Source organism: Triticum aestivum, chromosome 2B (assembly GCF_018294505.1).
Source record: "Triticum aestivum cultivar Chinese Spring chromosome 2B, IWGSC CS RefSeq v2.1, whole genome shotgun sequence".
Classification (NCBI taxonomy): domain Eukaryota; kingdom Viridiplantae; phylum Streptophyta; class Magnoliopsida; order Poales; family Poaceae; genus Triticum; species Triticum aestivum.
The window spans coordinates 353,171,207-353,184,729 of NC_057798.1; the positions used below are offsets into that span (position 1 = coordinate 353,171,207).

A 13,523-nucleotide genomic window follows, 5' to 3' on the forward strand; every position below is an offset into this window, starting at 1 on the left:
AGTTTCATGTTTCAGAACTAGTGCCGAAATAGCTTCCTCATAAGATTTAGGACTTTTAATTATAGGAATATCATATAGACTTAATTTTCTAACACAATTCAAAAATTCTTGGATATGTTCTTTTCCCATAAAATTCCCTTGCCCCAAGACAAAAGTTTTGGCATCCAGATTACCCGTATGCTCCATTTTAGGAGTTAGGCCATCGTCTGTTTCTGCCATACCAAAATCACTCATGGTGACTTCACAAGAAGATTGCACTGAAAAATAGATCTGACGAGAAAATGGCGAACGGAAAAGAGGGCAAATAAAAAGGCAAATTTTTGTGAAGTGGGGGAGAGGAAAACGAGAGGCTTACGATGTACTTTCTGAAGAAACAATTTCATGTGAATGGTGTTAATGTTATTGAAAAGACTCCGACAATTCGTATTGGAAGTTTTCAACTCCCTCTTCCTACTATCAAAAAGAAATATGAAACACTTATTGTAGGGGACATGCATATTCCTGTTGTGGTAACCTAGTGTTATACAAAGATTCTCCGGTTTCTTGTTAATTGAAAGTAGTTTGTTAATAAAACTTGATCGACCTTATTGATGTATTATTTTTGAGAGACATGTGGTCGATTAATTTAGTAAGCACAACCTTCTGTACCCACCTTTTGATTTTTGTTATTCTTAGTTAAAAACAATAAAATGCCATGAGTATCCTGTTTTTTGAATTATCCATGCGATAAAAAGTATCCCAAAAAATAGAAGTGCTCAGAATGACATGAAATTTTAACATGTTTTTATGAATTTTTGTGAATTTTGGGTACTCAATACACCACAAGGGTTGCCCCAGGTGCCCACTAGGCACCAGAGTGCGCCCTGGTGGGTAGTGGGCCCCACGAGAACCCCCTCACTTATTCTCTCAGCTCACATTGTCACTAACCTCCAGAAAAAAAATCTTTGTAGCTCTCTCTCTCGTGTTCTTGCTCCCAAACCTGAGATTTTAGATCTCTTTGCTCACAGCTCCGTTTCTGAAACTATTTTGGGGTATTGCAACTTGGTATGTGACTCCTCCATTGCTCTAATTAGTTTTTGTTTTAGTGGTTTATATTTTGAGTAATTAGCTACCCTTGGTGCTGCTGAAAATGAGCTTGCATGTTGGATTCTTTGAGTTCTAAGTAGTTTGAATGCTTGATATAGCCTCTAGAAATCCATATGAGTAGTTGCTATCAATTCTGTGAAATTATTCACAGATAGAATGAATCTCTGAGGAGCTCTTTGAGGCGGAGGTCCTCGGAAGCATCGTCGAGTGAGGGCTTAATTCGACAAGCCTATGTTGAACCAAGGGCAAGCTCAGTACGGGATGTTGATACCAATTCGTGCCTCTGGCTGTGTGATGTGTTCATGATAGGTGTAGGTATTAAAGAAAAATTGTTCAGTACGTTCATAATACTGAGCTCGCTCCCTTGATCGCAGATGAGTGTATTCAACATCAAAATCTCACCCAATCGTTCACCAAAAAATTTAAGTACCATTCTCGTGATTCTAGAGTCACATTTTGCCTCTACGATAGAGCCTATGCTATTCCTTTAGAAGAATTATGTGGTGCATGCAAAATTCCATATATCGCTAGAGGAACCACCAAAATCTGATTATGAGATGTTCCAGTGTAGCTTGTGATGTCGTGATGATAGAGGAGTTAAACAAGCTAGAAATAAAAAGTATACAATTCCCCTCCATTCGTTACTTCACACTTTTTAATGTTAAATGCATCGTAGGCAAACAAGACTGTAGTATACTCAGTGATCCTGACCTAGCAATTTTATGTCGTGCACTTCATAATGATCACAACTATAACATAGGGGCTATCATTGCAAGCAGCTTGCACAAAAATAAAACTAAGGGTAAAACTTAGGGTGGTATTTGTGCTACTCGCTTGGCTAGGCATTTCCATGTTGCCATATGTGTAAAGCCCGAGACCGATGCGCCAGATGTCTTTCACTTATTCGCCGTCATTGCCATGTCATTCGCTTGCGTGTTGCACTTTGCCATGTCATCATGTGCATTTCATCTGCATGTTTTCCAAAACTTGCATCCGTTCGAGTCACCGAGTTCTCTCCGTTGTCTGTTCTGAGCCCAACCACACTCGCACTCGCACGTCGCACCTCCCAGATCTTGTTTCGTGAGCGGGAGAAAAATGTTCTTGGAATGGGCCGAGAGTTGATGCATGGTCTTGGTACATTACCGGCAGACCGCCTATCAATTTTTGTTCCATTTGGAGGTCGTTTGATGCCCCAACGGTTAACTGCATTAACCACGGAACCCCTTTCTCTTTGCAGCCCAGCACCCTCAACAACAGCCCCCTAGCCCATCTAAACCCCCTCCAGTTCCTCGCCATTGGATGATGATCGTGTGTGCAAAAACTGCACCTCCATAGCCCTCTCCTAGATCCCTCCACCTATAAATAAGCCTCCCCCTCCACTTATCTCGGGTAAAACACTAGCCTCCCTCCTCCTCCTCCACGGGACGCGTCCGCGCCGCCGACCTTAGCCAATCAGAGGGCGCCACGTCACCCGACCACATATGTCCACCACGCCCCGCCGCCAGGCCCGCAAGGGCCCACGGCAGGCCCTCTCGGCCCGAGCGCCGCCGCCCCGCGCCCGAGTCACGCGCCTCCCGCGCCGGGTCCCACGCCGCCGCCACCGCTCCATCACTGCCGGGCCGCTCGCCGTGCCCGCACCGTACCACCGTGCCCGTCCTCACCTATCGCCTATTCCCCGACGAACCCCGCCGTCCTTGTCGCTGTTCACCTCCTCATGCGCCGCCCGAGCTCCACATCTCGTTGCCGCGTGCCGCCCCGCCTTCTCGCCACCGTCCCCGTCCTCCGCCGCTCGCAGCCACCTCGTCGACGGATCCGGGAAGGTGGACGAGATCCACCTGTCCCCCTATCCAAATGCCCCGATACGTCCCGGATATCCTCGTCCCGCACCACTCCGTCCACATTTTCGTGAGGGTATAATTCGCCCGTCACTGAATCTAAACATTATTTGTTCATGTTTGACCTGCTATAACTTTGTGCATGTTGCTCGTTTTGTGTGTGTGATATGTCAAAGTATTCATTTCTTGATGATCTACATGTTGGTTGTATTTTCATTCATGTTACTTTTCATCTTGATGCCGTAATCATCGTTGAAAAAGTGCAAAGTGATATAAACTGCCGAAAACTGTTATAAATTGTCATTTTGTCAGTTTTATATCTTTTATGTGATTATTTTGAGCATCATGTGAACATGCTTTAGGAGCACAATCATGTCATCTTTGCTTTTGTGTATTCCATTTTCCATGATATGCCCTGTGATGTTTGGAACAAGCTTGTGAAGTGGGCTACTTGATGTTAATGTTCTGTTAAATCTGAATCTGTTATATCATGTTACTATGTTTGCTTGATGCTATCATCAAATCCATGCAATATCTGTACATGCTTTGTTGACATGTTTTCATGTCCATGTGATGCTATATCATTCCATGCCATCTTATGCCTCATATAAGTCTTGTAGCATATGTTTTCATTGCTATGAACTTTCCTAAATGATGTTCTAGTTTTGTGTTAAGTTCATGATGCCATGTTGTGAGTTTGATAACGTGTGCCTCTTTTGGAGATTCTCCAATTACATGAATTGAAGTATGCTATGAGTACTGTGTCCACATGCAATGGTTAATAATTTTGGACGTCATATGACCTCTGTTCAAAGATTTTAAACATTCTATGATAATGTTGTTGTTTTATATTTGCTGAAACTGTTACAACATTCAAACTTGTCTTGATGGTTCCCCACTTATTCATGAGCCACCCACGCCAGCCACCGCCTCACCTTACCGCGTCGCCGCCCCGCGCGCTCCCACCGCCTCGCCCTCGTCTGCCGCCACCTCGCCGCCGCAGGAGCTTGCCGCCGGCCCGTGCACCGCGCCGCCGGCCGGATCCGCCTCCTCGCCGCCGTTCTGCGCTGGTAGGAGCTCGCTGGAGCTCTCGTCGCCGGATCCACCGAAAGGTGGACCAGATCCACCACCACCACCAACCAAATGACCTCGCCCCATCCTCGGATCTCCTCGTCCCGTGCCACCTTGTCCCGATCCACTCCGTGGGTATATTTTCGTCCAAGTCCCTGAGATTTTATCATCATGTATGCATCTTTGGTTGCTTGTAACTTCATGCATGTTACTCCGTTTTGCATGCATAATATATCAAAATGTTCATCTCTGGATGCTCTTAATGACGGAGCAGTTTGTATTCGTGTTACGGTTTATATTGATGTCTTAATATTCGTTGCAAAACAGCTAGGTGATATAAACTGTTGAAAACTGCAGCATGTTAACATCATTTGGGTATCTTGTGAGTGCTATAAATTTGTCTTTGTTGATCCTATGAAGATGATCTTGATATGAACATGTGCTACTCTTCATGCTCTATAGGCTGGTGTCATTATATTGCTTGTTTCTGTTCATATAGATATCTTAGTCCCTGTTGCAAAAATGCATGTTGCTGTTAACTGTTGAAAACTGTTATAACTTGCCCTTTTGTCTTTTTATATCTTTTTGTGTGGTTTTCTTGAGCATCATGTTTGCATGTTTTAAGAGCATAATCATGCCATATTTACAGTGAGGCATTCCATTTGTTTCGGTATGCCATGTGGTGAGTGAAACAAGCTTGTGAAGTGGGCTACTTGCTGTTAATGTTCTGTCTAGCCGAATCCGTAATAACATGTTGCTATGTTTGCTTGAGGCTACCATCAAATCCATGCATAATCTGGAGATTCTAAGTTTACATATTCTGATTTCCATGTTATTTTCTTTCATGCCATGGCATTTGATGCCATATATATGTCTGTAGCATATGTTTTCATTGCCATGAACATGCCTATATGATGTTCCAGCTTTCTGTTAACTTCATGATGCTATGTTGTGGGCTTGATATTAATTAATATTTGCCTCTTTTGGAGATGCTCCAATTACATGAATTGAAGTATACTATGCATAATCTGATCGCATACCATGTTGGATAATTTTGGACTTCATATGACCTCTGTTTCATGCTTGCAAATATGCTATAATAATGTTGTTGTTTTACACTTGCTGAAACTGTTTCAACATTCAATCTTGTCTTGTTGGTTCCCACTAATTCATGAGTCATATGCATATGATGTCTTGATGTTATTTGCTCTTTGTTATGTGTACTTTGCCTCCATGCCCTTTGTTTCTATGTATAGTTGCTGTAGCATCTTTGTTTCGTGCCTCCAACATGTAATCATATTAACTCTGCTCATGCATATGCCCTATTTTCACCGTCTTAATCCATGTTATCAAGTTTCTTTTTGCATTGATCTTTTTGGTTTAATATTCATGCCTATGAACCTGAACCTTAATGACATTTGAAGCATGTTATCTGTACTTCAAGTGCATATCAAGTTTGTGCTCATATGATTCCTGTAGCATGTTCTTTTGATGATTGCAAAGTGCCTACTTGCTATTTTGGGCAGATTGTTGTTATAACTTGTTTTGGGTGTTTGTGTTGAATCGTTGCTCCGTTTTGAGCATGCTCTATATGAAACTTGCTTAGAATTGCATATAGTTTCATAATATTTTGTTTTTTTTTGTGAGGAATTTCATAATATCTTGTTGCATCCATGTTTTGAGAGTGTTTGTTTGATATTTGAATGCATTTTGCATCAATGCCATTTTTAACTTGTGTTGTTCATATCTTCTAGGCCGTAGCTCCGAATTAAATGAACCTTATATGTAACTTGACTAGAAATACATGTAGATCATCCTGGTGCACTTTAACTTTTTGTTTAACAACTTCAATATAATGTGTTATTCAGATCTGGAACAATTTTGAAATTTGCATATGAGGACTTACCGGAATTGTTATATGTTATTTCTAGCCTCATTTAAACTTGCTTTGATGTGATGTTCTTGTACGCATCACTCTTGCCATGAGTAGCATCATATAGCCTTGTCATGCATCATCCTTGCTTGAGCATCATGCCATGTTTATGTGTTGTGTGTTTACCATGTTGTTTGCTTCTTTCCGGTTGTGCTTCTCCTTGATAGTTCATGTTTCGTTGCGAGCATGAGGATTCATACATCTACGCTTGGTTCGTCTACGCCCATTCATCTTCTTCATGGACTCGTTCTTCTTCCTAGCGGGATTTCAGGCAAGATTACCATTACCCTGGATCTCACTACTATCATTGTTATGCTGGTTGCCTCGATGCTATCGCTATGTTGCCTTCCTACCACTTGTTTATCAAGCCTCCCTATATGCTATGAAACATCCTCTAACCTTTTCCACCATCCAAGCAAACCATTGTTTGGCTATGTTACCGCTTTGCTCTGCCCCTCTTACATCATTGCTAGTTGCAGGTGAAGTTTCAGGTTGTTCCATGTTGGGACATGGATATTTTGGGATATCACAATATCTCTTATATTTAGTTAATGCATCTATATACTTGGTAAAGGGTGGAAGGCTCGGCCTTATGCCTGGTGTTTTGTTCCACTCTTTCCGCCTTAGTTTCCGTCATACCGGTGTTATGTTCCTTGATTTTGCGTCCCTAACATGATGAGGGTTTATGGGCAATCGTTGGTGAAGTCCACCAGTGTTGATAACCTGGTCAATAAATGTGATGGCTGTCAGAAGTTCTCAAGATGTGCTCATGTGCCGGCTCAAGAGTTGAGGATGATTCCAATTACTTGGCCGTTTGCAGTCTGGGGGCTTGACATGGCTGGGCCTTTCAAAAGGTCCAAAGATAAAAATACCCACCTTTTGGTGGCCCTTGACAAATTTACAAAGTGGGTTGAGGCAGAGCCAGTTAGTAAGTGTGATGCAGCCACGGCGGTTCAGTTCATGAAGAAGGTGATATTTCCTTTGGTTTTCCACACAGCATTATAACTGACAATGGCACTAATCTATCTAAAGGCGCCATGGAAGAATTTTGTCAACGTGAGCACATTCGGTTTGATGTTTCATCAGTGGCTCACCCCCAATCCAATGGTCAAGCTGAGAGAGCCAATCAAGAAATCTTGAAAGGCATCAAACCCTGGCTTTTGTTCCCCTTGCAACGGACGCGGGTTGTTGGGTTGAGGAGTTACCCTCTATGATATGGAGCATCAACACTACTCCCAACAGGTCTACGGGTTATACGCCTTTCTTCATTGTCTACGGAGCTGAGGCGGTTCTCCCTAGTGACATAAATCATGACTCGCCCTGTGTGGCGGCTTATGTAGAGGCGGACAACTACCAAGCGCGTCAGGATGCACTTGACTTGTTGGATGAAAAGCGTGACTTGGCAACAGCTCGCTTGACGATTTACCAACAGGACCTGCGCCGCTATCATAGCCGCCGGGTTTGGTCCAGAACCTTTCAGGAAGGTGATTTGGTGCTCCGGCTCATCCAGGATCAAACTGATGCACACAAGTTATCCCCACCTTGGGAAGGGCCCTTTGTGGTCAGCAAGAACTTGAACAATGGGTCATACTACCTTATCGATGTTCGAGAGCACAAAGGCTCACGTAAGTAGGAGGAGGAGACCCGTCGGCCGTGGAATATCGCTCATCTTCGGCCTTACTACACTTGAGCCACCGACTCTCATGATGTACATATTTTGACGATGTATATATTATGATAAATAATAAAGCAGGACCTCTGTCCTTTTTTCATTGTTAAAGGTAATATGTTATTGTCATTATCATTATCATTTCACATGATCACTTGGGGGCTGATCGTATCCGAATCTAGCTTGACTTGTTTCCTCCGGCTTATGATCATATTCGAATCTAGCCGTTAAACCTTATGATCACTAGGGGGCTTCATGTTCAAATATTCGAATCTATCCGAATCTAGCTTGACCCCTAGTGATCATAAGGTTTAACGGCTAGATTTGAATACGATCATCAGCCGGATCAAACGGGTCAAGCTAGATTTGGATACGATCAGCCCACAAGTGATCATGTGAAATGACAATGATAATGACAATAACATATTACCTTTAAGGATGAAAAAAAGGACAGAGGTCCTGCTTTGTTATTTATCATAATATATACCTCGTCAAAATATGTACATCATGAGAGCCGGTGGCTCAAGTGTAGTAAGGCCGAAGATGAGTGATATTCCACGGCCGACGGGTCTCCTCCTCTGACATACGTGACTCTTTGTGCTCTCGAACATCGATAAGGTAGTATGACCCGTTGTTCAAGTTCTTGCTGACCGCAAAGGGCCCTTCCCAAGGTGGGGATAACTTGTGTGCATCAGTTTGATCCTGGATGAGCCGGAGCACCAAATCACCTTCCTGAATGGTTCTGGACCTAACCCGACGGCTATGATAGCGGTGCAGGTCCTGTTGGTAAATTGCCGAGCGAGCTGCTGCCAAGTCACGCTTTTCATCCAACAAGTCAAGTGCATCCTGACGCGCTTGTTCATTTTTTGCCTCAACATAAGCCGCTACATGGGGCGAGTCATGACGTATGTCACTAGGGAGAACCGCCTCAGCTCCGTAGACCATGAAGAAAGGCGTATAACCCGTAGACCTGTTGGGAGTAGTGTTGATGCTCCATATCACAGAGGGTAACTCCTCAACCCAACAACCCAGCGTCCGTTGCAAGGGGACCAAAAGCCAAGGTTTGATGCCTTTCAAGATTTCCTGACTGGCTCTCTCAGCTTGACCATTGGATTGGAGGTGAGCCACTGATGAAACATCAAGCCGAATATGCTCACGTTGACAAAATTCCTCCATGGCACCTTTAGACAGATTAGTACCATTGTCAGTTATAATGCTGTGTGGAAAACCAAAGCGAAATATCACCTTCTTCATGAACTGAACCGCCGTGGCTGCATCACATTTACTAACTGGCTCTGCCTCAACCCACTTTGTAAATTTGTCAACCTTCACCAAAAGGTGGGTCTTTTATCTTTGGACCTTTTGAAAGGCCCAACCATGTCAAGCTCCCAGACTTCAAACGGCCAAGTAATTGGAATCATCCTCAACTCTTGAGCCGGCATGTGAGCACGTCTTGAGAACTTCTGATAGCCGTCACATTTACTGACCAGGTCCTCTGCATCATCACAACTGGTCCAATCATTGATGAAGTCCACAGTGCTTGAGATTTGATAGCAGTATGTGGCACGTACTTTAAACCATGAGGCCCAAGCTCAATGGCCCACTTGGCGACTCGTCATGTGGCTTCTCTCTTTTGAATGATATCTCCTAAAGGAGCAGAACTGACCACAGTGATGGGATGACACTGGAAATATTGCTTAAGCTTCCGGCTTGCCATGAATACCCCATAAACGAGTTTCTACCAATGACCTTTGCATGGACTCAATAAGTACCTCACTGATATAATAAACCGGTTATTGAACCGGATGCTCTTTGCCAGCCTCTTTGCGCTCCACCATGATGGCCACACTGACAGCCCATGTGTTAGCAGCCACATATAATAATAATGGCTCCTTATCAAAGGGAGCAGCAAGGACCGGCGGCTCAACTAGCTGTCTCTTCAAATCTTCAAAGGCAGTGTTGGCAGCGTCACTCCAGATAAAGTCATCTGTCTTCTTCAGCATTTGATACAGTGGTATGGCCTTCTCACCTAACCGGCTTATGAACCGGCTTAAAGCAGCGATCTGACCCGCCAAACGCGGAACATCATTGATGCACGCCGGCTTAGACAGAGAGGTGATTGCCTTGATCTTCTCCGGGTTAGCCTCGATGCCCCTGTTAGAAACCAGAAAACCCAAAAGCTTGCTTGTAGGCATGCCAAAAACACACTTGGTCGGGTTAAGCATCATCTTGTAGACCCGAAGATTTTCAAAGGTCTCCTTCAGATCATCTATCAAGATCTCCTTCTCTCTGGATTTCACTACGATGTCGTCTACATAAGCATGAACATTGCGCCCAATCTGATTATGAAGACAATTCTGCACACACCACTGGTACGCCGCCTGGGCACTCTTGAGCCCAAAAGGCATAGATACATAGCAGAAGGATCCAAACGGAGTAATGAACACCATCTTCTCCTAGTCCTTAACTGCCATCTTGATCTGATGATAACCAGAATAAGCATCCAAAAAGCTCAAATGCTCACCACCCGCCGTAGCATAAATAATTTTATCAATACAAGGGAGAGCGAAGGGATCAGCCGGACAAGCTTTGTTTAGGTCCGTGTAATCCACACACATACGCCAAGTGCCGTTCTTTTTAAGAACAAGCACCGGGTCAGCCAACCACTCTGGATGAAAAACTTCAACAATGAACCCAACCGCCAAGAGCCGGGCTATTTCCTCACCAATGGCCTTAGGCCTCTCCTCATTGAACCACCGAAGAAACTTCTTGACCGGCTTAAATTTTGGATCAATATTAAGAGTGTGTCAGCGAGTTCTCTCAGTACACCCGGCATGTCAGAAGGTTTCCATGCAAAGATGTCCCTGTTCTCACGGATGAACTTGATGAGCGCGCTTTCCTATTTGGGATCCAGATTGGCACTGATACTGAACAGCTTAGATGAGTCGCTTGGAACAAAGTCAACAAGCTTAGTATCATCGGGCGACTTAAACTTCATTACCGGTTCATGCTTTGTGGTTGGCTTTTTCAAAGACGTCATATCTGTCGGGTCAATATTGTCCTTGTAGAACTTCAACTCTTCTGTCGCACAAATAAATTCAGCATAAGTGGCATCGCCTTCCTCACATTCCAAGGCTATCTTCCGGCTCCCATGCACTGTGGTGGTGCCTTTACTACCCGACATCTTGAGTTGTAAATAAAGATAACACGTCCTCGCCATGAACTTGGCATAAGCCGGCCGCCCAAAGAGGGCGCGATACGGGCTTCTGGTTTTTACCACCTCAAAGGTTAACTTCCCCGCCCTAGAATCATGTTCATCTCCAAAGGCCACTTCTAGCTCAATCTTACCCACTAGGTATGCCGACTTACGAGGAACCACTCCGTGAAAGACAGTGTTGGAAGTCTTGAGATTTTTGTCAGTCAAACCCATGCAGCGAAAGGTCTCATAAAAGAAGATATTAATGATGTTGCCTCCGTCCATGAGCACCTTAGTGAACTTGTATCCACCAACCTGAGGTGCTACCACCAAGGCCAAGTGACCCGGATTATCAACCCGGGGAGGGCGATCCTCCCTACTCCATAGAATAGGCTGCTCAGACCATCTCAAATAACGAAGAACTGCTGGCTCAACAACGTTCACAACCCTCTTATGAAGCTTCTGGTCTCGTTTACACAAACTGGTGATGAACACATGATATTGCCCACTGTTTAGCTGCTTTGGATGGCTCTGGTATCCACCCTGCCGTTGCTGCTGCTGACCACCCTGGCCAGATTGCTGGTTATGACCCCCTTGATTACCCTGAGAATTGTGAAAATTGGAATTTGAACCGCCGCCCGGGCCATGAAAACCGCCGCCACCTGAGCCGCTGCTACGTCTTGAGCTAGCGTTAGTTTTCCTTGAAGAGGAAAGGGTGATGCAGCAATAGTAGCGTAAGTATTTCCCTCAGTTTTTGAGAACCAAGGTATCAATCCAGTAGGAGGCTCCTCAAAAGTCCCACACACCTACACAAACAAACAAAGAACTCGCAACCAATGCAATAAAGGGGTTGTCAATCCCTTCACGGCCACTTGCGAAAGTGAGATCTGATAGAGATAGTATGATAAGATAAATATATTATTGGTATTTTATAATATAATTGGAAAAGTAAAGATGCAAATAAAAGTAGATTGAAAGCTTATATGATAAAAGATAGACCTGGGGGCCATAGGTTTCACTAGTGGCTTCCCTCAAGATAGCATAAGTATTACGGTGGGTGAACAAATTACTGTCAAGCAATTGATAGAAAAGCGAATAATTATGAGATTATCTAGGCATGATCATGTATATAGGCATCACGTCCGCGACAAGTAGACCAACTCCTGCCTGCATCTACTACTATTACTCCACACATCGACCGCTATCCAGCATGCATCTAGAGTATTAAGTTCATAAGAAGAGAGTAACGCATTAAGAAAGATGACATGATGTATAGGGATAAACTCATGCAATATGATATAAACCCCATCTTTTTATCCTCGATGGCAACAATACAATACGTGCCTTGTAACCCTTATTGTCACTTGGTAAGGACACCGCAAGATTGAACCCAAAGCTAAGCACTTCTACCATGGCAAGAAACATCATCTAGTAGGCCAAACCAAACTGATGATTCGAAGAGACTTGCAAAGATAACTCAATCATATATAAAAGAACTCGGAGAAGATTCAAATATTTCTCATAGATAAACTTGATCATAAACCCACAATTCATCGGATCTCGACAAGCACAACGCAAAAAGAGTTACATCAAATAGATCTCCACAAGAGAGGGGGAGAAAATGGTATTGAGATCCAAAAAGTGAGAAGAAGCCATCTAGCTAATAACTATGGACCCGAAGGTCTGTGGTAAACTACTCACAACTCATTGGAGGGGCTATGGTGTTGATGTAGAAGCCCTCCGTGGTCGATTCCCCCTCCGGTAGAGCGCCGACAAAGGCTCCAAGATGGGATCTCGCGAATACATAAGGTTACGGCAGTGGAAATTGTTTTTCGTTGGCTCCCTGGATGTTTTCGGGGTACGTGGGTATATATAGGAGGAAAAAGTACGTCGGTGGCCGCTCGATGGGCCCAGGAGGGGTGGGCGCGCCCTCCTATCTCCTGGCCACCTATTTCAGTGTTTCTTGCTACGTCTTGAGCTTGCGTTGGTTTTCCTTGAAGAGGAAAGGGTGATACAGCAATAGTAGCATAAGTATTTCCCTCAGTTTTTGAGAACCAAGGTATCACTCCAGTAGGAGGCTCCCCAAAAGTCCCACGCACCTACACAAACAAACAAAAGAACTCGCAACCAACGCAATAAAGGGGTTGTCAATCCCTTCACGGCCACTTGCAAAAGTGAGATCTGATAGAGATAGTATGTTAAGATGAATATATTTCTGGTATTTTATAATATAGATTGGAAAAGTAAAGATGCAAATAAAAGTAGATTGAAAGCTTATATGATAAAAGATAGACCCGGGGCCATAGGTTTCACTAGTGGCTTCTCTCAAGATAGCATTAGTATCACGGTGGGTGAACAAATTACTGTCGAGTAATTGATATAAAAGCGAATAATTATGAGATTATCTAGGCACGATCATGTATATAGGCATCACGTCCGCAACAAGTAGACCGAATCCTGCCTACATCTACTACTATTACTCCACACATCGACCGCTATCCAGCATGCATCTAGAGTATTAAGTTCACAAGAACAGAGTAACGCATTAAGAAAGATGACATGATGTAGAGGGATAAAGTAATGCGATATGATATAAACCCCATCTTTTATCGTCGATGGCAACAATACAATACGTGCCTTGCAACCCTTATTGTCACTGGGTAAGGACACCGCAAGATTGAACCCAAAGCTAAGCACTTCTCCCATGGCAAGAAAGATCAATCTAGTAGGCCA

At 43.8% G+C, this 13,523-nt stretch overlaps 1 protein-coding gene across 1 annotated transcript in view; it reads right to left on the reverse strand.

Annotated features, from left to right (window-relative positions):
* Positions 1-9,405: 9,405 nt before the first annotated feature.
* LOC123041234 (uncharacterized) overlaps positions 9,406-13,523 on the reverse strand; it is a gene marked incomplete at its 3' end in the record, with an annotated part of 47,766 nt that continues 43,648 nt past the window's right edge. The window contains exons 3-4 of the mRNA XM_044463896.1: positions 9,629-9,778; positions 9,406-9,565 (exon numbers count right to left, since the gene is read on the reverse strand). Coding sequence (XP_044319831.1) covers positions 9,406-9,565; positions 9,629-9,778 — 310 coding nt within the window. The remainder of the gene's footprint in view (positions 9,566-9,628; positions 9,779-13,523) is intronic.